General features: G+C 41.9%; 1 protein-coding gene across 6 annotated transcripts in view; it reads right to left on the reverse strand.

Moving 5' to 3' along the window:
* Positions 1-27,164, reverse strand: part of BRD3 (bromodomain containing 3) — a 55,385-nt gene that overhangs the window by 27,202 nt on the left and 1,019 nt on the right. For 3 of the 6 annotated variants that reach the window (XR_006354738.1, XM_043982440.1, XM_043982442.1), the window contains exons 2-6: positions 23,226-23,348; positions 6,933-7,247; positions 4,344-4,481; positions 3,424-3,571; positions 1,610-1,824 (exon numbers count right to left, since the gene is read on the reverse strand). Coding sequence is in view for 5 of the 6 variants with exons in the window: in XM_043982440.1 (XP_043838375.1) it covers positions 1,610-1,824; positions 3,424-3,571; positions 4,344-4,481; positions 6,933-7,133 (702 nt within the window). In the remaining variant the exon portion in view is untranslated. Of the gene's footprint in view, positions 1-1,609; positions 1,825-3,423; positions 3,572-4,343; positions 4,482-6,932; positions 7,248-7,551; positions 7,572-23,225; positions 23,349-27,164 lie in introns of those variants that run through there. The other 3 variants (XM_043982441.1, XM_043982443.1, XM_043982444.1) reach the window with 2 other exon arrangements.

Consider the following 27,164-nt stretch of genomic DNA (forward strand, 5'->3'; position numbering starts at 1 on the left):
CTGCTGAATTTGAAGTCAGCAGCCAAGGGGGTGAGTGCCACCAGCTATGGGGGTGAGTACCGGTAGCCACACTTAACAGCAAGGTAACTTTTGGCCAACGCATTTTGTTTCTCTGAGGCTCAGTTTCCTCATCTGCAAAAGGGGCTATCATAATGCTTGAAGACCTCATTTCATCTTAACTTCAACCTATACTGGTTCTGTAACCCTGGTGAAGGCATTTAGCCTCTAAGTATTCTGGTCAATCCTATAGGACCATATGTTGCGAAGAAGGTACCAATATATATCAGAGGAGGGAATTTTCTCACCCAGATAGATGAAATCACAGGTCCAGTCCAAAATAATAATGACACTAATAATGATGATGATGGTGCTGACACTACCTATCTTACATGGGTTTTATGGGGAAGGCATTAAAGGGCTATGGTATATGGTAATTATTACCCATTTTATAGAGAAGGAATGTGTGATTCAGGAAGAGGAAGGAACCTCTCCAAGAGACCCTGGCTGCTAAGTAGCAGAGCAATGACTTCAGCTCAGGTCTTAGGTGTCCAAGTTCAGAGCTATTTTCACTGTACCTCCTTTCCCCTACCTCTTTCCACCTCAAATAGTGCCTTCTCCTCTGAGCTTACCTTCTATTTACTCTATGCATATCTTGTATGGGACTATTTATTTACATGTTGTCTCCCACATTAGATTGTAAGCTTCTTGAGGTCAAGGGCTGTCACTGCCTTTCTTTGTATCTACAGTGTTTAATAAATACTTGATTAATCAATCAATGCTGTTGTATTACAAAAGGACCATTTTTACTTTAAGTGAAGACAACGCTGAATTGATTATCTGGCCATCTCTCTTCCTCCCCTGCTCCCCTAAATGAAACCTCCCTTTCTTTTATAAAGGTGATATACTTGACTCCATACCCTGTTCACATTAGCCAACTGCTTTACATAAGGATGTATAAAGCCTTCAGTGGGTCAAATCAGTGATCCATGATGTTGTTCATCACCCAATACAAATTTAAGACAATTGATGAACCCAAGCCAAAAGACAAATTCTGGTTTCATCCAGAACACACCAACTAGTAGTTTTCCCATCAGGCCAATTAAGCAGAGATCATGTGCTGAGTGACTGAATAGAAACAGGTCAACTCTGAGAGACATCAGGCTGCAATAAAAAAAAAAATTTTAAACAAAAATCAAACATGTATTCAAGGCCCAATTAGGCATTCTTCAGGCTGCTGCTCCTCAGACCCACGAACATGACATACTGGACCACTGATTAAGTGTGGGGAAGAGATGGCAAATATGTCGATGCCAGAAAAAATTTTAGTGAGTTGATCTTAGCTGGGAGTCTGAATTAATCAATCCTCCCACCCTGGCAGGAAATACCGATATCAATGATGGCACGTTTTTCTCAGAGAAAAAACAGACAACATTAGCAACTCATATGAAATCACCCAAGGCATTCGAGTCAGTAACCAGATATTGACTTTGGTTAATTCTTCCCTACTGAGCCTACCCAAATGCCTATAGGGTACAGTGCCATGGAATCCACTCAAGGTGTATCCACAACTTACTGCCTGGGGACTTGGAAAGGAATAGCTTTTGCTTACCTTCACTACAGGTGGTGTTGGTGGAACCACGGGCATGATGGGAGTGGCAGGAGGAGGTGGGGCCACAGTGGGAGGGACCGTGACAGATGGGACATTTGCAGTGATGGTTGGCACTGGAGTTGCTGCAATCACTGGCGTCTGGGAGACAGCGGGAGGGACATTCTGAAAGGGAGTTGGTGGGGAAACAGAGGACACGGCTGCCGCTTGCTGTGCTCCTTGAAAGATAAGGAAAGATAAATATATCTGATATCTGCTCTCCTCCTACAACCAAATCAAATTAGGAGCCAACCTGAACTTGCTAAAGTTCAAAACTTGACCTCCTCTGCAAAGCTTCCTGGATCACCCTAGCAAGAAGTGGTCCCCTCCTCTAAATTTTTAGAGCATTCTTGAATGTACTACTCCTGTGGCCTTTATGCATTGGCTTTATTGTAACTGCTATGCTCTTTTATTTCCTCAAAGTCTGTCAGCTCATAGAAAAAAGGACCAAGTCTTATACTCCAACCAACACTGTGCCTTTTTTTGCATGCAGAAGGAGCTCAATAATGACATGCCGAGCAAATGAATGAGCATGGTTATAAACTTCATAATAGATTAGAAGGAGCGAATTCTCTATGCATCTTTTCAACCAAATCACTGGCTTATGTAAATCCTAAACTGGTAAACCCTATCATGACTTGGATGACAGCAGCACAGTCAAACTCTTACCAAGCAGGTCTTTCTTCTCAGTGTCAATTCACTTGGTTTCTTGGTTCATAAATCACCCAGGGCCACCAAGCCTCAGACCACTGCTCAAGGCTCATCTGGTTAACATAGCTTCTGCTCTTCCTCCCTCCTCCGTTCAACCTTGTTGGCCAATGGAGGATGATGGGAGAGAAGCAGTACTTTTCACTTCCAACACCAAATTTGGGATACAGGTTTTGGGGTTTTTTAAGTGCTTTACAGATAGCAAAACCATTTGCATAAAATATGTCATTTGATCCTCACAACAACTCTGTGAGGTAAGTCCTCTTATGATTCCTCTTTTCAGCTGAAGAAAATGAGGTTTAGAGGAGTTGACCTGCCCATGGTCCACATAACTATGAAGCATCCTAGGATTCAGACCCCGGTCTTCCTAACTCCAAGTCCAATATTCTTTCCACTATATCAGTGGTTCTCCAAGTGTGGTTCTGGGGTTACTGGGAGTCTCTGAGATCCTTTCATAGGGTCTACAAGGTCAAAACCACTTTCATAATAATACTAAGACACTGTACTTTCTAATACAGTGAATGTGGAGATATAACCCATAAAATCAAAACTTCTTGGTGGGGGATGGGTTCCTTAATTTTCAAATGGAAAGGAATTCTAACAATAAAAAGTTTTTGAATGACTGCACTATGCCATGCTACCTCTCAAATTCCCCCCCCACCCCTTTCCTCCCTCAGAGCCCTGGGTGTATTCCATTCATCAAAATACCTGTAAAAAAAGAGAACACATCCCTACATAAAAGGGAAGCCTAAATCACTAAGATCTTTTACTGAACAAACTCATTCATACATGCATTCTTTTTCATTCACCAATTGCCAGGTATGGACAGGGCACTGTGCTAGGTGCCATGTCTTTACTGATGGTATGTAGATAGGATGTTTTACTTGTTCTGCAGCAGCCAAGATTTAGTGAACAAATAGGTAGCATGAGGCCAAAGGGAACATATTAAAAAAAATAGGATCACTGTCACTGTGAGGCTACTTCAGGAACAGTAGGGTACGTTAATGTCTTTGTCTTGACCTTAGGGGGGAAAAACCCCAGGTATTATCAACTCCAAATCCCAAAGTTACCTGCACTCTGTGCTCCCGCTGCTGGTTTTCGACCTTTGCCCTTAGGAGCTGGTGGTAATAATTCCACTTCCTCTTGGGGCATCTGAGCTACCTTTTGCAGAAAAATTTTCTCTAGGGCTTGGGCCATGAGGACTATATCATCTGTGGGCTGGAGAAAGAGAACAAGGCCTGGCATCAGTGATTGGGAAGACCAGTGCTGAAACACAACTATTTTTTTTTTAATAAGTTCTTTTAAAAATATATATTTTATTTATTTATTTATTTATTTTGCAGGGCAATGGGGGTTAAGTGACTTGCCCAGGGTCACACAGCTAGTAAGTGTCAAGTGTCTGAGGCCAGATTTGAATTCAGGTACTCCTGAATCCAGGGCCCGCGCTTTAACCACTGCGCCACCTAGCTGCTCCCGTAACACAACTATTTTTTAAAATTAGAATTTGGTGGGCTCAGATGAATGGAAAAACCAGGGTAATAGTGCTAGAGCTGCATTGCAAAAACAAAATAGCAGCAGCCCAAGCAGACCAAGGGAGAGAATGCCCCACTTATAGCAAATAGAGTCAAGATGCATCCAGAGAGACCCTGAGAGGATAACTCTAAGGAGGTATTGACATTGGCTCTTACCAGATCAAGACCTGAAGAGCTAGAATTAAAGGGGTTACTCTCTGATTGGGGCTTTGACTCACTAGCAACACTGGGATATATCACTTTACCCATACATTTGCTCTTTCAACACCAAAAAAGCTTCAGACCAAGAAACTGGAGCAGAATAAAGCAATGTGGTTACTCCTAAGTAGTATTTCATGTCATTTCAAGAGGACACTTTGGAAGGGTAAATTATCCCTCATCAAAAGATAAAAGCCAAAGGCTTGGTATTCCTCACACAGTATTGCCACTTAAAAAAAGAAAAAAAGCCAGTCTTTTACCTTGTTATAAATATAACAATTTGTAAACATTGTGTTGAAATCCTGCATACATTCACTTGCACTCCAATAATAATTGTTTTCCAGTCTCTTCTTAATAGTCCCCATGTCCATTGGATTTTTAATTATTTTATGATAATCCTGTGGGAGAGATTTAAAGCTGTCAGTCCTTCGTAAGTTCTTTAAACAATGTAAAGTCTTTTGTGTTCTCTCTTTTGGCAGTTCACTGGTCCCCGGCACAAGCAGGCATCCAAGAACTTTTGTGAGTCATATCACTAGGAAGATCGAGTCTAGATCAAGGCAGAGATTTTGAGTAAACTAAGGGAAGGTGGAAACACCCATCCACTTCTATCTCTAGCCACTATGCTAAAGAGGCCTGAAAACTCCTGACTTCTAGGGAAAAGTTTCACGTTCTTTTTATTCCTATACACAGAGAAGATGCTTTCTTTGGTCACAGGTGATGGAAAGGCAGACAGCCTAATTTTTGTTTTTTTTACAATCCACAAGTGTTCTTTTTATCAGTTCTTTCTATAGGGGTGCATAGTAAGCTTCCTCATTAGTTCCTTGGGATTGTCTTGGATCATTGCATTGCTGAGAGTAGTTAAGTCATTCACAATTGCTCACTGAACAATACTGCTGTCACTAAGCACAGTGTCCTCCCACCTCTGCTCACTTCACTACACATCGATGTTCATTAGTCTTTCCAGGTTTTTCAGGGATCATCCTGTTTGTCATTTCCTGTAGCACAAGACCAATTCCACTACAATCATATAACACAGCTTTTTCCATCATTCCTCAATTGATGGACATTCCCTTGATTCTCAATTCTTAGCCTCCACCAAGAGTTGCTATATTTTTTGTACAATTTTCCCCCTTTTCTCTTTTTCATGATTACTATTGTTAACTGTTTCCCTTCCTTCCTATTCCCTTCCCCATGATATTTATTCTATTATCTATCTTCTTTCATCCTATCACTCTTTGAAAGGAATTTGTTTCTGTCTATCCCCTCCCCCACTCTGCCCTTCCTTCTTTTGCCCCTCTCTCTTTAACCCCTTCCCCTCCTATTTTCCTGCAGGGTTAGAGAGATTACTCCACCCAATTGAGTGTGTACATTATTCCCTCCTTGAGCCAATTCTAATGAGATTGAGGTCTTTGAGCCAATTCTGATGAGTGTTAGGCTCATTTACTGCCAGATTAAATAGATTACTCCACCCAGTTGGGTGTGTCTGTTAGTCCCTCCTTGAGGCAGTTCTGATAAATTTAAGGTCTTTGAGCCTTTTCTGGTGAGTGTAAAATTCATTTACTGCCCTGCTCCTCTCCCATCTCTTCCCCAACTCCATAAGCCTTTTCCTGTTACTTTCATGTAGGATTTCACCTCTGCCTTTCCCCCTCCCCCAGGGAATTCCCTTCACCCTCAATTTAACCCTAAAGATGTCATCACCTAGCTAAGTGACACAGTGGACAAAGCATCACCCCTGGACCCAGGGGGAACCCAGCCAAAACCCGGCCTCAGACGCAAGACAGCTGACCACTGTACGACCCCAGGTATATCCCCCAGCTCCAATTTTTTATGGTTTTCTAGGGTCTTGTATTTGAAAGTCAAATTTGCCATTCAGTTCAGGTCTTTTCATCACAAATATCTGAAAGTCTTCTTTTTCATTAAAGTCCCATTTTTTCTGCTGAAAGATAATGCTGAGTTTTGCTGGGTAGGTGATTCTTGGTTGTAATCCCATTTCCTTTGCCCAGACAGCCTAATTTAAAAAAACAAAACCAAACCCTAAAAACATCAAGACTGGGGAGACAGGCTGTCCCTTTTCACGAAACAAACCCTAATTCATAATCTAAGTGCCAGAAGACACCTCTCATTGTACACGATAAAAGCAGAAATAATATGTAGATCTGCAAATGCTATGCACTGGAGATACCCCTATCTAAAAGAGTCTTAATGCTCAGCTTAATGGATGCTAAAAGTTAAAGCCTGAGGAGGGGTTTGTTGATGAAAATGAAATATAAAACAAAGCACCTTCTACAAGAAGATGAAGTCATATTCCTTCACTATTTCTAGCATCTGGACTTTCTGTGATGTGAGTGTTCCCTCCACTGATACTGACTGCAACCCCTCTTAGAAAAAGTTTCTGTGGCCCACAAAATTCTCCGGGACAGTTCCCAGAGCCACAGGCAAAGTCTAAGGCCAGGCCTTTCCACTGCTAGAATCCTTCCTAGCTCTTTTCTAGACCTCCCAGAGCCTACAGAAGCATGACCCTTGGAAACCCATGGTCACCTCCATACCACATGAGAAGGCATCAGAAGGCTTTAGGGGAGGCTGCCCTTTAAATTCAGGGTCTTATATAGTTTCCTTTAGCTCATCTTATCCTCACAATAACCCTGTGAGACAAGTAGAGCAGGGATTCTCATTCCTATTTTACAGGTGAGTAAACGGATAAGTGAAATGACTTTCCCCTAGGATTGCACATGGCTGATTCCAGATCTAGTGGCTACTGAATTGGGAGGAGGGAACAGGAGGATTCCGGAAGGGTGTACGTAGCTAGATAGCTATATCAAGGCTTAAAGCATAAAGAAGAGCATACTCACAGGTAAATTCAATTTAATTGCATCTACTGGTTGATAGAAGGGCCAAGCAAACTGGTGCTTCCACAAAGTTTTCACCACAACATTCTGCATGTACTGCAGCTGGTTGGTCTTCCTCCCGGGCTTGTTGGGGTTGGTGACTTCTGGGGGGGGCGGATTCACAGGGCCCTGAGGAGCCGGAATCGCTGATGTTACCGTCGACATTTTCTGAAGTCTCTATCTCACTTACTGTCACAGCAGCAGCTAGGAGATTCTCTTTCTTTCTTTATGCTCCCCGAATAGGATTGACATCCCATTTCCAGGGCCCAACCATGCAACCTGTATCAATAGGAAGAACAACAAAAGAAACAAACTGAAGACATGGAATGCTAACATCTCTAAAGACTTTGGAAGGCTCTGCCATTATTCTTCATGTGACCTGGGAGGGGACAGTAAGCATGTCCATTCAAGGTCCTGGCTCTGACAATTCACCCATGTGACAGGCTAGAGCAAACAAAACCAAAAAAAACAAAACCAAAAAAACAAAAACACAAAAAGACCAAAAAAAAAAAAAAGAATAACAACAACAACAACAACAAAACCCCCCCACAAAAAACCCCCAGCCTCCTAGCAACATTGTTACCTTGGAGCACATTCCAGTCACCATTTGTCTGTAAAGTTTGTTTTTTTCAACCCTCATCTGTCATGTGGCGACCTCTCTCAAAAGATGGCTTTAAAAGAAAATTAGGAGTGCAAAGAAATACAAGTGTTTATGAAAGATAAAACATCCCCAGGTCACGTGTCTCACTGATACTGAGAGAGAGAGTGAAAATGCAACAGCATTAAGATGATTAGGCAGCAGGCGGTAGGGAAGCATTCTGGGAGATGTTGTTACCTGGTGCATTCTAACTAATGCTCACTTAGACACCAAGCTAAAACTCCCCCTGCTACCTACTTGTTGGAAGATGATTGGTTTCCACTGAAATCTAAACCTTTCTTGATTGTAGCAATTTTTAAAAATGTTTACAGGTAGAAAATTTAAAAATCGATCTACATAGTCAATGAAATAGAGGCAGAGCTATAGTAGAAATATAGACATTCACAGTACTACCCAGGCAGCTGACTAGCTGAGCTTCACCTCCCTTATATACTGGGATTCTAATGTAACCATGAGAACCACGGAGAAGAGGTTTGTGATGGTAAAGAGATTGTGACATGAGTGATCACTAGGCCAATCAGACTTTAGGAAAGGAATCTACCCAGAGAGAGGCCTAGAGAAGGCAGATAGATAGATGCCTGATCCCTATTCATTCTGTCTATCTCAGTTCCACATCTTTAGCACAGATAATTATTCATTTCTTAAAGGGAAATCTGAACATCAAGGAACTAAGAGCCAGCCCATGGGCCTACACCACTCTTGAATATCTATGTTTCTGTGAACAAAGTCATCATATCCTGAAAGCGTAGGGGGCCTGATGAAGGCCAGGGTGCTCTTCCACGGGACAAAGCCAATTGACTAATTCAAGCAGGATCTAAGGGAAAAACAAAACTAGCTGGCCAGTACCCCAATTGTTAGTTGCAGGGTTGGGAAGCTGGCTCCCTGGAGGGCAAGGAATCTCAGAGCTTGCTTCTGGCCTGGAGCCTGGAGCCATCTCTGTGGGGGGCTGGGAAAGAAATCAGGGCAGCTATTCCAAGGAGTCCCTCTGGACTGTCTTCACTCATGTGGCCAATGGATATGACTCTGAACTTAGAATTTGTCTCTTCATTGGTGCCATGTAGGTTCACCTACCCCAAGTCTCAACTTGGAGGGTTCCCATCTCTTTTTTTTTTTTTTTTTTTAGTGAGGCAATTGGGGTTAAGTGACTTGCCCAGGGTCACACAGCTAGTAAGTATTAAGTGTCTGAGGCCAGATTTGAACTCAGGTACTCCTGACTCCAGGGCCGGTGCTCTATCCACTGCGCCACCTAGCTGCCCCTTCCCATCTCTTTTTTGAATGAATAACCCTATTTTAAAGGGGGACCACATGTCATTCCCCTATCTGCAGGTTCACTTTCTTCTCCCCACACCATCTAAAGAACTTATGGGAAAAATACTAGATCAGAAACATTTCTTCCATTTCCATGAGATTCTTTTAAGTAAATGTTTAATTCGCCATTTATCAATTTCCAAGTCAAAGGGCAGACTCATTAGTAACCTGTTCTATTACCTAGACAGTCAGTAAACCTGGTTAAAATCTACCCAAAATAACCTTTTTCAAGGGACTTTAGATTGCAACCACTACAAGAAAGTTTAATAGAATTAAAATAAAAATCTTCTCTGAGGCACACTCCTCATTTTCCCAAATCTTGAGATTCATTATACAACTTCTTCCACTCAAATAAATCTTCCCCTCTCCCCACCTCCAAAAGTACACATAAGGGAAAATTATACATGACCATGTAAATATGTTAAGATAAGCAAGGACGAAGCTTCAGTTTGCCATGTATAGAGTCTAGATAAATATTAAGCAACAGAAATGTTTTGTTGGTTCAATGTCCAGTGTGTCTGTGTCGGTTCCAGTAGCCATAGACTGTTTTCATGATTGTCTGGGCCCTTGTTTAATTTCAAACAAAACTCAGCTAAAAAGTCCCCTGTTACCAGCTGAACTGAAACCAATGAGTCTGCCTGGCTCATTCACCTCTCCAGTAGATTCCTACTTCTGGGCTAATGTAACTAACTGCCTGGTTTACTTCTTTAAAATTAAGGCAATGTATATCTGCATTCAGCATTTTTGTCATCTTCTGGATAGGCACTGACTTCCCAAGCTTTGTATCTAGCTACAAATCTCTGGACCTATAGACATTCCCTGATTCGGGGATTGGGAGGCAGACAAAAGGGAACTAAATTACTCTGCCTGGTTACAAAATCACCAGTGGGAAGAAGAAAGCCACTTTATTATTCATCTAATAATACCAACTCACATTTTTGTAGCACTTTAGGTCCTGGAATTTAGAACTGGAAGGGGCTTTTAAAGGTCATCTAGTGGTAGCCTAACCCTCAACTCTGACAGATGAGGAAATATGCCTATTTCCTATTTCTGTTTTCGCCCTGAAAGGTGAAGCATCTTTTCCAAAGTCATACAGGTAGTAGGGAGCAGAATAAAGACTGAAACCCAAGTGGTTTGACTCCGAACCCAAGGCCCTTCATTATACCACATTTACAAAGTATTTCCTTCACAGCAACCACAAGTATTCTTATCCCCAGATGAGGAAATCGAGGCTCTGAGAGGGTTTTTTTGTCCTCTGTCACCCAATTTGTTAATAACAGTAAAGAGCAAGGCTTGGACCCAAAGCCAGGTCTCTTGACTCCAAGACCAACATTTCTTTCCCTATCTCCCTCTTTCACATATACTGCCCCTCTCATACACACACACACACACACACACACACACACACACACACACACACACACACACACACACTCTTTTTTTCAGATTGAAGAGAACTTAGACTGGCCCATCTCCCAGTGGTTTCGCTGACAGAGAACTGTTGCCAGAGCTACCCTGAGATGAATTTTCCACCACCACTAACTCCAGTCTTTACTCCAGGCTGACAATGGCTAAGTATTTCTACAGATGCTTAGGACAAAAGTTGAATGCTCAGTCTCCTCCTGAGGCCTCAGCTATTCCAGGGAGTCAGCTTCCCTGGGCGACTTGCTGGTCAAAGGACAGATGTGTGAATACCCATGGTCTCTTCCTTTGGCTTCAGGCTAAAAGGTTTGTAAAGTACAAACACCAGGTGGGCTGGTAAGTCAAGAAAAAATGGGGCAGCATGGAGAGCTGCAGCTTGACTAAATGCCAGTCAAGGGTAGGGGAAGACATGGATTGTGGGTGATATCCAGGTGTAAGTCTCCCTAAGGGAAACAACCCACTTTGGTGCCTAAAGGTTAAAGCAAGAGTGTGAAACTGGAAGAAGGAACTAAAAAGTAGAGAAGGGAAGAGAGAAAGTGAAAGTTCTCTGAGGCATATTTATTCTGCAATCAGCAATCATTATTCATGGAGCTCTTCCCTCAAGCAAGGGAGATTTAAATAAGAACTGGGATTTTGTTATAGAAACCTAGAGAGTCAGAGAGGCCACAGCTTTCCCCAAAGGGACAATTCTGGATCTTGGCAAACCAAAGAACTACTATAACCAATACCTGTAGCTCCTCTCATTTCCTTTCCCACTTCCTCCCCTTGCTTTACTTCTTTCCACATCCTAAATTAACAATGGGCATCCTACCCATCAACACAGCCCAGACCTTCACTCTGCTCAGCCTACAGTGTGGCCACAAAGTCCACTCTAGAAAGAGAAGATGGATGACCAGATGCAATCTGACAGCCTTCTAGTCCTAACTCTCCCACTGACAATATTGCCTTGGATCAATCATATAACATCCTTTAATATCAGCTTCTCCTTCCATGCAACACCTCTGATCTCTTTAACCGGGGGATGTTTGTAACAATTTAAGAAACAAGTGTCAAAAAATATTAGACTATGGCTCCAAAAGCTAAGCGCCTCCTCCCAGGTTGCATGCAAATCATAGGTAGGACAGGGTCTTAGGCCACTTAGTCCATCTCCCACTCTCTGGGGAGTCCTTCAACACACTTGTCACTTTGGGAGGGTGATGGGAGGTGGGGTGGGCACTGTGCAGTCTATACCAGGCAGTCTCAATTACCAAAACCAGTATTCATGACTCTGATGAGGCTTGGGGAAGAAACCCTAGCCCCTAAAATTAAGAGGCATTCTTGACTCCCACCAAAGAGTAGAAATTAAAGAGTAGCTGTTTCCCTTCATATGGGTTTGATTAAAGATATGTTGCAAATAGGACAAAGGGGAGAAAAAAGCCCTCTTTGACCTTTGCCAAACACAAACAAACAAAACTACAACATACTTTCTATCAATGACACAAAAGAACAGATGTGTGCAAAGTAATTGAAGTCTGACTTCCTGTTAATCCAAGAAATTCAGGCCCCAGAGTAGAGCTGCCGGCTCAATGGGAGGCCAGAGGAGGGGGAAGGGCAGGAATAGAGTGCACATCTCCTAACACAGGAGGATTCAAGACAGACACACTCCATGCTGCTTTGCCGATTTTGCTGCTGTGGTTCAATCTGCCTTTGAAGCCTGGGAGATCAGTACTGTTTTGAAGAAAAAGAATTGCTAAGGACAGACAGAATGCATTGAAGTTTTTCAGTTTTGTGTTGCACATTTGCCAAAAACGGCCACAATTCTAGCTAATACAAGTTAGTGTGTGTTTCAAAAATAATGTTTATCATGGAATTAACCCAACATCAACTCCTCTGGGACTATCCAAGGGTCTTATTACATGCTCAGGACGTGCTACGTTCAGGATGTGCGCGTGAGGAGAGAATTGTAACAAAATCCACAAGTCAGACACAAAAGCTATCTTTGTCACTGGCACACACCTGCACTGCCAGGGACAGATGCCCAATTGCCCAGATCCCCTCACCACCACCTCCCAGTCCCTCCCTGGTAAGATCTAATGGAAGAGGGCAGCTCTCATAAGTATCCAAGCACTGAATACCCAATTTTTAAAAAAATCCTCTTGCCTTCTCCTGTATTGCCAAAAAATGACCAAAGGGAACACTGGACAGTTTTACCAAGCCAAATGGAGGGAAATATTTGGGAGAAGGGAGGAAATGAAAGGAGGCTTTTGGGAGCAAGGGAAAACATTCCCAGGAAGAAGGGATAGGATTCTAGAGTTGAAAGGAACCTTAAAAGACATCTAACTTAAACTCTTCATTTTGCTGAGGCCCAGAAAGGGGCAATGACTCGAACAGTTAAGTAACACAGGTAGTTAAGTGGCAGACTTGGGATTCTGACCCAGGCCTTTTGACTCTGAATTCAGTGCTCTAGCAACAAAGTCCAGAAAGTTTCCTAGGGCTTGTGAATCTTTTGTATATTCACAAGACTTCATACCAATGGATCATAAAAGTATTAACATGGGGCATATCCAAAGGTGATGGTTAAACCCACCAAGTCTCTCCAGGGAAGTAAAAATCAATTCTCATACTTACTAGTTGAGTAAAAGGTTATAACAACCAGTTATGTTCCAAGTTTATATATTTCTCTGTGTACATACCTTAAACTCCCCAATTAGACTGTAAGTCCTTCAAGAGCTGATCATTTGTTTTATCTGTGTTATCTCCTCTAGCCACTAGCACAGTGTGTTGCATATAGTAGGCTCTTCACAAAAGTTAGCTGAAAAAAATGAAGGTACAGCCACCCAGATCTAGGGATCCATATCACCAATGTAATTCATCTGAGTGTTAATCATGGTGCTAGTCTTGGCAATTGGGAATTTTTATACCAGACTGGTGAATGAAAGTGGGGCCAATTTAAAAGCCAGGGAGGCAAGGGCTACAGACGGTGACAATACCATTGTCCCAGTATACAAAAGAGCCAGCTTTTCAAAAGATATTGATCCATTTGGGCCAAGAGGGTCTTGCCAATCAGTGAGCAGACTCACACTTTCCCCTTCCCTTAGTTTAATGCTGACAAGCACTAACCCATTAAATGGCTCTACCATTTTTTAAACAAAACTAAGTTAAGTGTGCTCTATACCTGAGGTTGGTTACTTTGGGGGCAATCCCTTTGAAAGTGGAGTTCTTAGGAGTAAAACAGATAATAATTTTTTTAAAAAACATATAAATATATATACTGTTGAGTTACCTCCAAACACAGTGAATGAGCAGGCCAGGAGAGAAAAACTGAATGAGTTACCCATTGTAGATTCCTGAAGCCTAACAAAAGCAATCTACCACAGAACATAACCCCCATTTGGACACCACCAGTCATTTGTCATCCATGTCTTCCACTGGGAAAAGTGGGGTGGGGGGAGAAGGAGAACGGATTCCTGAGCGGCCAGGAAAGAGGCAAGAAAAAAGAATCTGAAAACAGGCCTGGTGTTTCCAAAGAGAATTAAGATCTTAGTGACTTCAAACCCCTTCACAGCTTCCTCCCTCAAAGGCCATGGCACATTTAACAAGCACCTACTGGGTGACTGGTCATTTTTTGACCTATCCAGGGATGCTTCTTAGCAATACAAATTATAAGCTAGGAAAAAACCTCACTTAGAGTTGATTTGCAACAAGACCACAAAGGCAATGAACACACATGAAATTCAAGCCTTGGCTACTTGTGGTCATTCAGATTATGCTGTTTTCTCATAAACTCAATGCTACTTTGCCAGAATGCCACTCAGTTTTACTTTGCTTCCCATCTGTTTCTGTGGGCCAGCCAAGCTGGGCCTGCTGCCACGGTCTTTGCCAGAGGTGACTCTTGGGGGCAATACAAAGTCTCTCACCTGTGTATGGAGCACAGCTGGTCAAAACCACCAGTTATTATAGAGTGCCTTGCTCTAGCATACCATGGGTTTGAACTTTTGGAACTCTTGGTTTCCCTGTCTCCAGTCTCTCCTCTAATCCAGCCCCCCCACAGCTTCCCAAGTGATTTTGTGAAAGCACAAGTCTGACTGTTACTATCCTAATCAATAAACTCCCTCAAAAATTGCTCCCTAGTACATCTAGCATCAAAAAGAAATCCTCTGTTTTGCATTTAAAGTCCTTCACAAGTTGGCTACTTTCTACCTTTATGATCTATTCCTTCCCTTCAGACAGTGCACACACAAACTGGCCTGCTAACTGTTCCTCACATACAACATTCCATCTTCCTGTCTTCTGGACTCTCCACAGGCATCCCTCTTCAACTCCACCTCTTAAAATCCCTAGGCTCCTTCCAAGCACAGATCCAACCAACATCACCTCCTATTTGAGGCCCTTCCTGATCTCCTCTTCTTCCCGGCTACCAGCTGTTGGTGCCTCCCCGACCCTCATCTACCCACCCAAATATCTTGGATTTATTGTGTTTAAACTTTTAGGTCTAAATGTTTCTCCCCAATAGCATATGAGCTCCTCAAGGACTTTTTCATTGTTGTCTTTGCATCCCCTGTATAGTGCCTGGGACATAGTCGGGAAAGTCAAGAACACTGTGCTAGACTGTATGCTCATCCTCAAGCCAAAATAAGAGCCAGAAACACAAATTGCAGAGATGTGGGATGCTTCCAAAATTCCTGGAGAGGACACAGAATAGTCTTCAGGGCCAGTTGTTCAGTTGGCCTGATTTGGGGGAAAAACATTAGATTTAAAGTCCGAAGAACTGGGCTCTATTCCCAGCCATGCTACTCACTACCTATGTGACATTGGACAAGCTCCTCAACAATTTGAGGACTCTGTTTTCTAGTATGAATGTCTGAAATGGGTGGGGAGGTGGGGGGTGGGGAGGTCCTTTTAGCCTTAAATCCTGGGATCCCAGGATCCTTTCTCAATCTTTTCTTTCCAATGGAGGGAAACGGGACTCTGTAATAGCAGGATTCTCCTCCCTTCCCTCCCCTAAGCTGGCTTAGTTTGGCAGCAGAAAAAGCCCCTCTCCTGTATCCAGTCACAGCTCCGTTTCCTGGAGACGATCTCCAGTGAGAGGGGCTGTGTGACAATGGGGGAGGGGTGGGGAGGCAGACTGAGAGAGCTAGTTATCTAGAGAAATCTGGTGGGGTGGGGAGAGAGCTTCTGCCTCTAGAGCTACCAGGAAAAAAAAAAATCTCCCACCCTACAACTACTAGAAAAAAATTTTTTAAATGCAATCCCCCAAATCAAGAGCTTGTCATCCATTCACAAAACATCCTTAGTAGCCTTTTCCCTTTACCCTCAAAGGAATGAGCCACATTTGGTACCTCTGGTCTTTCCGTTCTGGCTTCGCTATTTAGATCAAGCCTAGGTGTGTAAAAAGACGTTTTGAACTGGTTGTCCGACATTTCCCATCCATTATAGTCAACACAGCAGCTTGAAGCCCATCAGGACTGGAAACCATTTTCTACAATGGGAGCCTAAAGGTTTTTTGATACATATAATATAGCACCAATTAATTTTCCTCCTTAAACCTCTCATAGTAAAGGAGCATTTAAAAATCTGTTCCCCAAGCTGTCAGCTGTATGGCATTCACCACACAACACACCCCAGCAACCACTTTATTCCAAAAGCTATTTATTGCAGAGACAAAAATCTTATTGAAATAAAATAGGACAAGCCTCCCATTCACTCATGAGGCTTTGTGTTCTGAATGTTTGTACAACAGCAGAGTAGTCTTACTCAGCAGATACTGCACTTTCTAGTTCTGTTTGTAAAACTATCTAAATTGACCCCAAAAGCAGGTTTTAAAGTATCTTCCCATTCAGAAGAATTCAGATATTACTGAGACTTTACCACTTCCCTTAAACATGCTATATTAAAAAATGTGTATCTATATATGCATATATATACATAAACTTAATTACCAATAACAAAAACAAATATGCAAAAATAAGGACTAGGAATAGAATCTTCCAGAAAATCCATATAATTTAACAGAGCAAAAGCAAACAGATTAATCCCAAACAAACAATCAAAGGGCACATGTGCCCCTTCCCAAATCTGCCTGAGATTGCGCTTCCTTAGGTTTTGCTTTCCCTTTTTGAAAGCATACGAGCAATCAATGAAACACCTAATATGAAGCTGGGCACATGGGGAAACAAGAATGGGCAATGCCTATGTGGGACAAGCAAGACAATCTGAAGATTGCTGGGAAATGAAACTTTGAAACCTGCCCCAGAGAACTAGGGTATGAAGGAAAACTCAAAAAGTAAATGACATATAGCAGGAGCTTGAGAAACCAGCAAGCTGTGAAGTTGGGTTCCAGGAATCATTCGTGACAAACATACCTTAAAATGCTACAAACTTCACTGGGCCAAAAACTACATAGAGAAGATGCCCCTATGCTATAAACTTAAGCAAATTCTGACAACCTAAAATGGTGTCCCTGTTATTGTAAGAATCTTGATTTCATCAGCTGAGCTCTGGAGTTTGGAGGTGGGAGATTTTCTGAAAGCACAGGGTCAAGAAGTTTCTTCCCTTAGGTAGAACCTCATCAGATTATGTATGGAACAGGGCAAAATGGAGTGGCAGAAATCACACTGGACTGGTAGGATACCTGAGCTCCATGTCTGACACTGTTGCTAAATGAATGGCCCAGGGTCTCAGTTTCCTCATATATCAAATTAGAACTGACTGCTATAGTCCCTTTCAATGATATGTTCTATGTTTTTATAATATGTTCTACATTTTACAACCCTCCTAGTTTAAACATTCTATGTTCTATGCTACCATAACATACAAAGTCTCTTCTTGCTTTAACATTCTATGATTCAAAGAGCAATTTTTCTTGACCACTCAATAACTCTTTGGGAGTATGAAAGGCACCCTGCCCAAGGGACCAGGGATGGAGGAAATGGATTTCATTAAAGTGTCTTTTAACCTGCAAAGCTGGACATTTAACCACATGACTGACAAACACCATAAATGAAGTATAACTCAGACAAAAGCAGAAAAACAGTTTGAAGATGACTGACTTGGGACAAATGACAAACTTTAGGGCTTGTGCATTTTCACTAGCATTGAAAAACACTGAGCCAAAAGCCCACCCTTTGGCTCATTTGGCTGCAAGAGGGATACATTGAAAATCAGAGTTTCATTTCTAGAGACAGAATCTGCCATTTGTAGAATTAGCACCATACCCCACCTTACAGTCTCTCTAACAAGCCAGGGGGCAGCTAGGTGGTGCAGTGGATAAAGCACTGGCCCTGGATTCAGGAGGACCTGAGTTCAAATTTGACTTCAGACACTTGACACTAACTAGTTGTGTGACCCTGGGCAAGTCACTTAACCCTTAGTGCCCTGCCAAAAAAAGAAAGAAAGAAAGAAAGACCTTAGTTCTAACAAGCCTTCGTGTAATAACTTCTCCCAGGGAGCAAAGCATCATTGTATCAAAGGGCTCCCTCTCTTGCTTATGTTTTATAGGCTGATCCTTGCAACTACCTACCAGCATAAGCACCAAAGCCTCATGTAGTGCTTTCAAAGTTTATAAAGCACTTTTCAATGCATCACCTCATTCATCTAAACCACTAACTACTCTATAAAGGAAGTGGAGTTGATTATCATCATGCTTGGTTTTTTTTTTTCAGATAAGGACACTGAGGCTCAGAGAGAAGGAATGATTCATTTTGCCCAAGGTCAACATGGCATGTAAGTGGCAGAGCCAGAACTTGGGGCCCATTCTCCTGACTCCAAGGCCAGGGCTTTCTCCACATTGATACCCTACTATCACCACTATAATAGGTCTACAGGGCTCTTTGTACTGTTTTAAGCTGTTCATATAAATGGGGGTTAAAGTTATTATTCCCCATTTGAAAGGTGGGGAAACTAGGACCAGGCATGCACCAAGGGACACTGAATTGAAGTTATCTGCAAGGGGGCAATTACCACCAAAACAGCTTTTTAACAATTCCTCAAAGCCCATAGTGTGCTAGGTGCAGCCCAAAGCATCCATAAAACATACTCCAGGCTGCTACGGAGCTGTCATTCTAAGTCCCATGAAACTGGATCCAAAGAAGGCAAATCCTTGCTCCTGAGAGTCTTGGTGCCTGGCCCCCAGTGACAGACTGAGACAACTGTTTCCTGAATGAAATAAACCAGTGCGTTACAGTGGAATGCAGGCAATCATCATGCAATGAGATGCATCTGGGAGTAAAAGCCACTGGCCCAAGGCAGGCCCCAAGCACAAGGCTTCCCCTCTCCATTTCCCTCCCTTGGGGGACTTCTCTGCCAGAGCCCATGCCCCTAAAATCTCAGCTCTTCTTTTGCAGTCTCCTTTCCCTGCAGCTCCAGCATAACACAGTTAGCTAAGTAGAGTGAAAAGATGAATTTACCACAACACAAGAAGATCTTCCGGCATAAAGTCTGGACAAAGGGAATTAGAAATCCAGTTAATTGTTTTCAAAGAAATCTTATTTCTTTATTCCAACATATAAATAGGTTAACATATAAATTGGTAGGTTAACATGTAAATTGGGCCCTGATAGTAAATCTAAAGGGCGGCTCCCAAACTCCCCTTTACTATTAAGCCCAGCCTCAGTAAAGAGCACTCTTATACCTCTTCCATTCATGCAACAGTAATGACCAACATGGCTGACGATTCCATAACAATGCATGATTTGCAAGGCAATTTGGGTGCATTATTTCATTTGATCCTCACAATAACCCTTTGAGGTAAGTGGTACAGGTATCATTTTCCTCATTTTGCAATTGAAGAAACTGAGGTTCAGAAAGAGCTTAAGTGCCTTACTTGGCTATGGTCATACAGCTGAAACAAGATTTGAACCCCCCAAATCCACCCATCTTTGTAGTATACCCCACTACCTCTCCAAGAACTAAGGTCTCTCTTATATTTGGGGGGGGGAGGGCTTCAAGTTTATGAATGAGTTACAGGTTAAAATCACTCTTCTTGCAGTTCCCTCACACCACACCACCCTCACCTCCAAACCCATTCAGGAATTTCTTTGAATTCTGTGTGCAGAATTGCACTGAACCAGACTGCCAGGATCCTGAGATGATGGGCACCCAGATCCTGAGATGACATTGGTTTGAGCCCTTAATGGCCAAATGTTAACACTTACTCATTGACTCTTGCTTTGAAGTTTCCTCATGCTTTCTCAATCCGTCTTTTCTAAAAGCTTCACATTTCTTCAGAAACCCTTCACCTTCTGTTCCTTTTTTTCAAAACATTAGCATCACAGGAGTTTTGTCACAGCATTACAAGTCCAGATCTACATACTGGTCACATTTCTGGCTTTTCTTTATTCCTCTTAACTAATTTCCTCTCCTCCCTTTAGATAGACCCAGATTATTGGATTTTATTTATTTCTGTTTTACTTTCTTCCCTTTGCAGGAGGGGGAGGGGTGGGGGTAGGGAAGAAAAAGCTACAACTGACCAACAATCAACATAAAGAGAAAACAGGATGAGAGGTATGCTAACCACAGGTGTTCCTCTTTAAGGATTTAATTTTTTTTTTTAGAGTGGAGAGAGAAGGGGTTCAAGCTAAGCACTTCCATTTTTTTCCAAGTATGTACCATCCATCCAGTCATTGAATAAAGCAATTTTTTTTTAAGTGAGGCAGATGGGGTTAAGTGACTTGCTCAGGGTCACACAGCTAGTAAGTGTTAAGTGTCTGAGGCCAGATTTGAACTCAGGTACTCCTGACTCCAGGGCCAGTGCTCTATCCACTTCGCCATCTAGCTGCCCCAAATAAAGCAATTTTATAGCTGGGAGGGATCTTAGAACACAGAATGATGGAACTAAGGGAGATTTTAGAAAAATAAAGGAAATTAGACTGCAGAATATCTGAGCTGGAGGGGCCTTAGAGATTATTGAAATGATCATGCACCAAAAAAAAAATGGACAATCTTCATGCAGCTTTCTCCCACCCACCCACAATCATCTACCTTATAAGAGGAAGAGACCTAATCATTTGTAGTTATAGGCTTTCACAGGTACAGGAAGCCTCACTCTGAAAATTTACTTTGGTTAGAAAATGGTACAAGTATTTCTAAAATTCTGCCAAAGTCCACTACTCTCTAGGACAGTGGCAAAAGTGACTGTCAAAGAGATCCAACACAACTAATTTATTTAGGGGCCTGAGAATGAGTTATGGGGCCAAAGAAAATAAAAATCTTCTAGTGGAATTATGTAAAGAAGATATGGAGAATACCTAACATGTCTCCTTACTGATGAATGCAGTGATAATTTGGGAGAAAAGTATGGCTTATGGACTATTTACAAACCAAAACTTCCCTATGACAAGATTTGCTTCAGACTCACAGAATCAAAGGTTCCTTGGCAATTATTTAGTCCAACCCCTTCTCTGTATAGACAATAACAGGATGTAAGGCCCTTGAGAATGGGGAGTTTCATTTTTTTGTCTTCATATCCCCAACACCTAGCACCTGGTACTTAGGAGGTGCTTAATAAGTGCTCACCGACTAACTGATTAGACAGGTAATGAGACACCTGGAGTGGAAAGTGAATTGTTTGATATAAATTTCACCTGCATTAGCTTTCATCTGAGGGGATTTAACAACTGACCTAGTAAAAAAATCTTAGCCTATAGCCCTCCTACTACTTGGATACCAAAGAAAGTATAATAGGAAGTCTCCTGTGTAAGTACCTTGCTGAAGTCACATTTCCCTGTGTGGCTATGTGCATGCCAGGGGTAATGGGTACGGTGCACTGGATTTTGAGTCAAAGGCAGGACCTGAATTTGAATTCCTGCTCTGCTATTTACTACCTGAGTGACCTTGGGCAAGTAACCGAAGTTCTCTAGGCCTGTTTCCTCATCATAAAATGAGTCAGCTGAACTAGCTGACCTCTAAGGTCCCTCCCAGCTCTAGAACCTTTGAAAATGGATGTTATAATCATAAGATACAGTGGGGAAAAGCAACTCACAAAGAGTGGTAAAAGTGACTTCCAAAGCACTAACTAATCCAGCTCATTGTGGGGGTCAGAAAATTAGTTCCAAACCTAAAGAAATGAAACATTCCCTAATGGAATTATATAAAGACAACCCATTCTAATTAGAATAAAGCTGTCAACTCAAAAGCAACAGAGACCTGGTATGAGCCACACACATCTGCAACTGCTATGATTGTGAAAGGGAAACATCCCCATGTTTGGGGTGGGGGTGGAGTTAAGTGGCAAAGCACTTCCAATCTAGAGCTTCCCAAAGAGGCTACCTGAGCTTGGATCTCTCCTCTGGAATGTCATCCAACCTTGCTTTATCTCGTAGTTTCTCTGAAACAACCTCCCAACCCAAATGACAAGTTTTAATTCCTGTCCTCCTCAGGCTCTGGTAACAACCAAAAAAGGATAAAGCAACAACACGATGCAACAGCGGAATATGTTGCATTTTAATCCAAGCCAGCCCCAGGAAATAGCCCCACACATTTCAGTCTGGAAAAACATATTTGCATTTTTTTTAAATGGCCATGGAAAGAGTCCAAATCCCAGTAGAAACACACAGAATAGAAACATTTGTGTATGTCAAGTACAGCTGAAGACAACAGCTCCAGCAAATATTTCCCTAACTCCTAATGGGAAGACTGCATGAAATTTACATTAGAGGGGCTCTTTAAAGTAATAACTTGGGAGTGCTCATCAAATTGCAAAAAGTTTGGAAGTGGACAATTTGGATGGTTCAATTTCTGTCTCAACTGAGACCTTCATTAGGTTCCACCGTGTTCTTTTCCCCTAAACCACACACACTTTCCATTGGGAGACTTAATTGTGCATACTTCCCATATAGTAACATGGTTTGCTTTCCCTTCCTCCTCCTAGATAGAAACGGGATTTTTATGCAACAGATAATTCAGAATCATGCAAAACTGAGGAGCAAACTGGTTATAATGCTCTAAAAGAAGGGCCTTGTACCACTTTTTTTTTTTTTGGTGAGACAACTGGGGTTAAGTGACTTGCCCAGAGTCACACAGCTAGTAAGGGTCAAGTATCTGAGGCCCGACTTGAACTTAGGTCCTCCTGACTCCAGGGCCAGTACTTTATCCACTGCACCACCTAGCTGCCCCCTTGTACCACTTTCTTAAGAGGATTTCAAGATTTCCAGAGGGGGCAGGGTCCTTTGGAGATTATCGAATATTGCTGTCCCCTGATAACACAAGAGAGGAACCCACCAGGCTAAATGGCTTACACAGCTATTTAAATTCTGTATTATTATTTTAAAAATTAAAATGTTTCCATTTCTATGACTTTTCACCCTGGACTACAGACTCCTGGAAGGCAGCAGCTATGGGGTTTTTTTGGTTTTTGGTTTTTGGTTTTTTTTTGCGGGGCAATAAGGGTTAAGTGACTTGCCCAGGGTCACACAGCTAGTAAGGGTCAAGTGTCTGAGGCCGGATTTGAACTCAGGTCCTCCTGAATCCAGGGCTGGGGCTCTATCCACTGCACCACCTAGCTGCCCAACAGCTATGTTTAATACTTGCATGGCCCCCAACCATTCTGAGCCCGGGGCTGAACATACAGTGGGAACTCAAATTAATTTTCTTTGTCAACTTGTTAGTTTTCTTTAATTGTTAACGAGTTACAAACTAGTAAAGCTCTAATGTGTTTTTGTGCTTTCTTAAAGCGTCACAATTTGCACATAGGTACTTATACCTCTAACATCTTCAGATGACACTTAAGTTTCTAAATACCCTACAAATGTTTTACCCCAGATTAGCATTTAAAAGACAACATCAAAACCCCAAATAAAGTCTACTATAAAAAAGTTTGTTTCCCCCACCCCCTGCTATCCAATTTCATTCCGAGTTGTATATTATACCCAGTACTCAGAGAATCTGCCACTTACTGGATCTCCAACACACTTCATCAACTTCTGTCCACCAATATTTTCAGTGGCCTTCAAGGGGGCAAAAGGCATTCTCTGAGGTGCACCTTTTTCCTGGGTCTGACCCCATGTTATAGATGAGCACTAAAAACAAAGTAAAGCAGAAAACCAAATCTAGAGGGCTGGTTGCTTAAAAAAAAATAGTTGGTTTTACAAAGATACAACGGACCAGTCAGTACCACAAGTTGAAGCAACAGACAAGATGATTTCCACCCACTTACTCCTTTCCCCACCAAAGATTCCCTTTACTCTCGGGGCTCTAACTCCAAGGGGCTGGCAGAGTTAACGAGAACAACAAGAACAAAGGATTGAAGAGTTTGTACCATGTAAGTGAAGTTTTCCCACCCACTCTACCCCATCCCATCCTTTATTCTTTCTGAAAGATGGTTCTCAATTGCCTGATAGGAGATAACAGGAATGTACATTCTACACTGTGGATGTTGGCTTCCAGGGATGGATTTTAGAAAATCAAATGGAAAGAGATGTTTAGGTCACTGTGTTTATTCTAGAGCAACCATGGGTACGAGAAAGATATGAGATCACCTTGCAGAATAGGGCATATAACCAAATCAATTCTTCTTAGTAAAAACTTGACCCAAATATGTGAAACACATGAATGTTGCTATGACTCCTGTTTTATCTTTCTTTCTGTACCCAATGCTGCTGCCTTGGCTGTGGAAGGGAGGGGAGGGGAGGAGAGGGGAAGCAGTCAAGAAACAATGCAAGTGCTCTTTAGGCTGTCATATCAAGCCTCTCGAAGGAGCTCCGGTGGAGAAAAGCATCCATGAAAATAGCCCACGTGCTCCTCAAACACGCACCCTCTTAAGATCCAGAAGAAAAAGTTTATCATTCATACCACTCATTTTCAATCAATCAACAAGTATTTATTAAATGCCTACCAGGCACTGTGCAAGGTTCTGGGTAGGGTTATTAAGGACAAAGATACAAACAATTGCTACTCACAAGGAGCTCACATTCTAATTTGGGAGACAAGCACACATAAGTATATACAACATAAATATAAAGTGAACACAGATAAATACAAAATAGTTAAATGCAAGGTGGTTTGGGGGGGAGGTCACTAGCAGTAATTATACAAATTACATATTTTTTTAATAATGGTTTTAGTGAGGATAGTTTAAAGGAGATAACCCTCCTTTCACTATTTTGTGATTTCCACCTCACATACCCATAGAGGGCATATTCCTCATTCTTTTCCTTGCTCTCTCCTAAAAAAATTTTTTTTCCCATCCAATGTACCATGATTTTTCATGTGCTGGCATCTATATCACAGTCAAAAAACCCACAGGGTTTCTGACAATCATAATATACAGGTGGGCCAAAAGTCATAAATATTTAATAACGCCTTTATTTTTTGTTTACAATACCATACCATCATATACAGTATACATATATATGAGATGAATTTACATTGTGTGAAAACTCAAATCTCATAAGTGACCAAAAAATAATAATTTTCAAAAAGTTACTAAAATATCAGACCCCTTCATGACTTTTGACCCATCCTGTATTTTCAAGAATGAATAAATCTGCAAGCTTATAAATCAAAGGGACAGAAAGGACTGGTACCCACTAACTGATCATTATTGAATTTTCAAGCATTTCATACACTACATCTGTGAGGTTAGAGTTTGTATTCAGATATGTGCATATATATACATATATATACACACATATTTTATATATTTAATAAACATTAATCCTGCTGGGAATGGATCTTCTTTCCAATATGAACCTTGGCATACAAGCGAAATGTTTTCATTAGAATTAATCTAATCATTAAGTTATCTTGATTTTTAATGATGTGCTTAATCAATAATTATACTTAAACAGGTCTTAGCTTAGCTTCCATAAACAAACTAAATGAAATGTCCAAGATCACAAACTGAAAATGCTATGCATCTTATTATGGACCAAATATTTATTTTCACTGGACTCATGCACCAACTGGCATTATGAGTACAGGTACCCAGCATCTTGGGCTGCTACAGAATCTTCCTCACTGCTGAAGCGAAAGGGGCTGGAACTGTTTACTGAAAAGTTAGAGGACATTCTAAGAGTCTAGGATGGTCAGTTTCACTTTTTTTCTTTTCCTCTGGGAGTTTCACTTTCTGTTACTCAGGCTTTAGTGGGTTTCAGGAAGAGAAGAGAATGTTTACTAACATTGAAACTTATTTACAAGTTTGCTTCCTAAGTATGTGCAAGCTAATTTCAAAGGAACTCAATACAGTAGTATTCACATTTCAAAGATTACTTGTTAATACCCCGAAAACCTTGAGATCTATATTCCATCTAAGATTGAGTCTATATCACAAGTTCAGCAAGACTATTTTTAAAGTTACTCAAAATCTTGAAAAATATTTTTAAAAACTATGCAAATATAAGTTAGTTTCAACATTACCAATAAGATCAGAAAATGATCCCAGTGTTCCTATAACACTATGTACCCTATTATTTCACCATCTGGAATCACGGAGCAACTTCAGGTTCTGAAGGCAACCGTGCTAATCAGTCACTTTATTTGCTAATATGATGCTTCACTGATTCAGTATCAACCAGGTCCAACAGGTCATACTTCTGAGCTCAAGATGCAATGGTGTTAAGTACTAGGCAGATATTGAATAAATAATTGTTGATTGATTGATCGTTTGGTACCTCCATTAAAAGGAAAACATGAAGGGGGAAAAGCATTCAAAGAGAACAATTGCAGACAGGCATTTGGGTCGAAATTTTCTTAGAGGATGGGGAGATTGCTCAAAGGTTCTCTTATCTTTGTCTAAATTTATCCTGTCTCTCATTTGTTTTGGATACCTGGCCTAACCATCACCTGGCTCATTCACACATGAGTCACCTCCCCATTCCCCCCCCCCCCATTCTAACTTTGCCAGCATGCTAGGGGGACTTGCATTTCAAATGCAAGTGGTGGTGAAGACAGGTTAGGGCACTGTGAAACAGAAGGCTTTTAGCCAAAAATTTAGCGTCCCATTGAAATGATAAACCACAACAGAAGCCTTTGTGACCCATTATTTAAAGGTCCCTAAAAGTGTGAATTAACAAGATGGACTATTATAGCTTCTCTAGAGTAGCTATGGCCCATCAAATCAGTGATCTACAGATTATGAGCATCCCATTCAACTTTCAATGCTTTCATACTTCCAAATCGATCACATCTAGAAGAAAGGGGCAAATCCCAGGCTGGGAGTTACCATCATACCTTCTCCTTGAAAACTTTGCAAAGAGAAAGGAAATCATGCCTTCTGCTGGAGTCTCATTTCAGTTCCTCGTGAACGCAAGTGGGGAAAAAAGAACAGCCTCCTTTGCCAAGTGGGAGCAAGAGGGGATTTTGAAATGAATATTCATTCCCATGTGAGTTGGGAGAGTCAACCTTATATCCTCACTTTGGCACAATCCTGGAAGATGCCATCGTGAGCCAAATTGGGGTGGGAAAGAAGAGAGACCCATAATACCCCACAAGACCTGAGTGGCCTCGACTTTGCTTAAACACACTGTTCAATCTGGGTTTGAATTTGAGCTTCAGCCCCTTTCTGGAGCCTAGAAATTCACTTCTCTGTGTGTCTCTCCTTCCTCCGCCCCTTACCACGGAACTTTGAGCGAAAGGGCCAAAGAAACCGATCGGAAGGAAGCCCACCTGGAGCCCGCCTCAGGAGCGCCTCTCCGAGCGGGTAACCCAGGCCAGGACGAGCCAACCGCCCGCCCGCCTTGTTTGCCCCCGCCCCACGGCCCCCTCCCCGGGCCTTCGTTCCCGGGCGTTCACCACATTTCTCCAGTGCCCCGGTTCCAGGCCCCCTTTCCCCTAGCCACAACTCAAACTGGACGGAGCCGGGAGGGACGGCCGAGGAGGGAGAAGAGAGAAGGGAG

The sequence above is a fragment of the Dromiciops gliroides genome, chromosome 2 (assembly GCF_019393635.1).
Source record: "Dromiciops gliroides isolate mDroGli1 chromosome 2, mDroGli1.pri, whole genome shotgun sequence".
In the NCBI taxonomy this organism is placed as follows: Eukaryota; Metazoa; Chordata; class Mammalia; order Microbiotheria; family Microbiotheriidae; genus Dromiciops; species Dromiciops gliroides.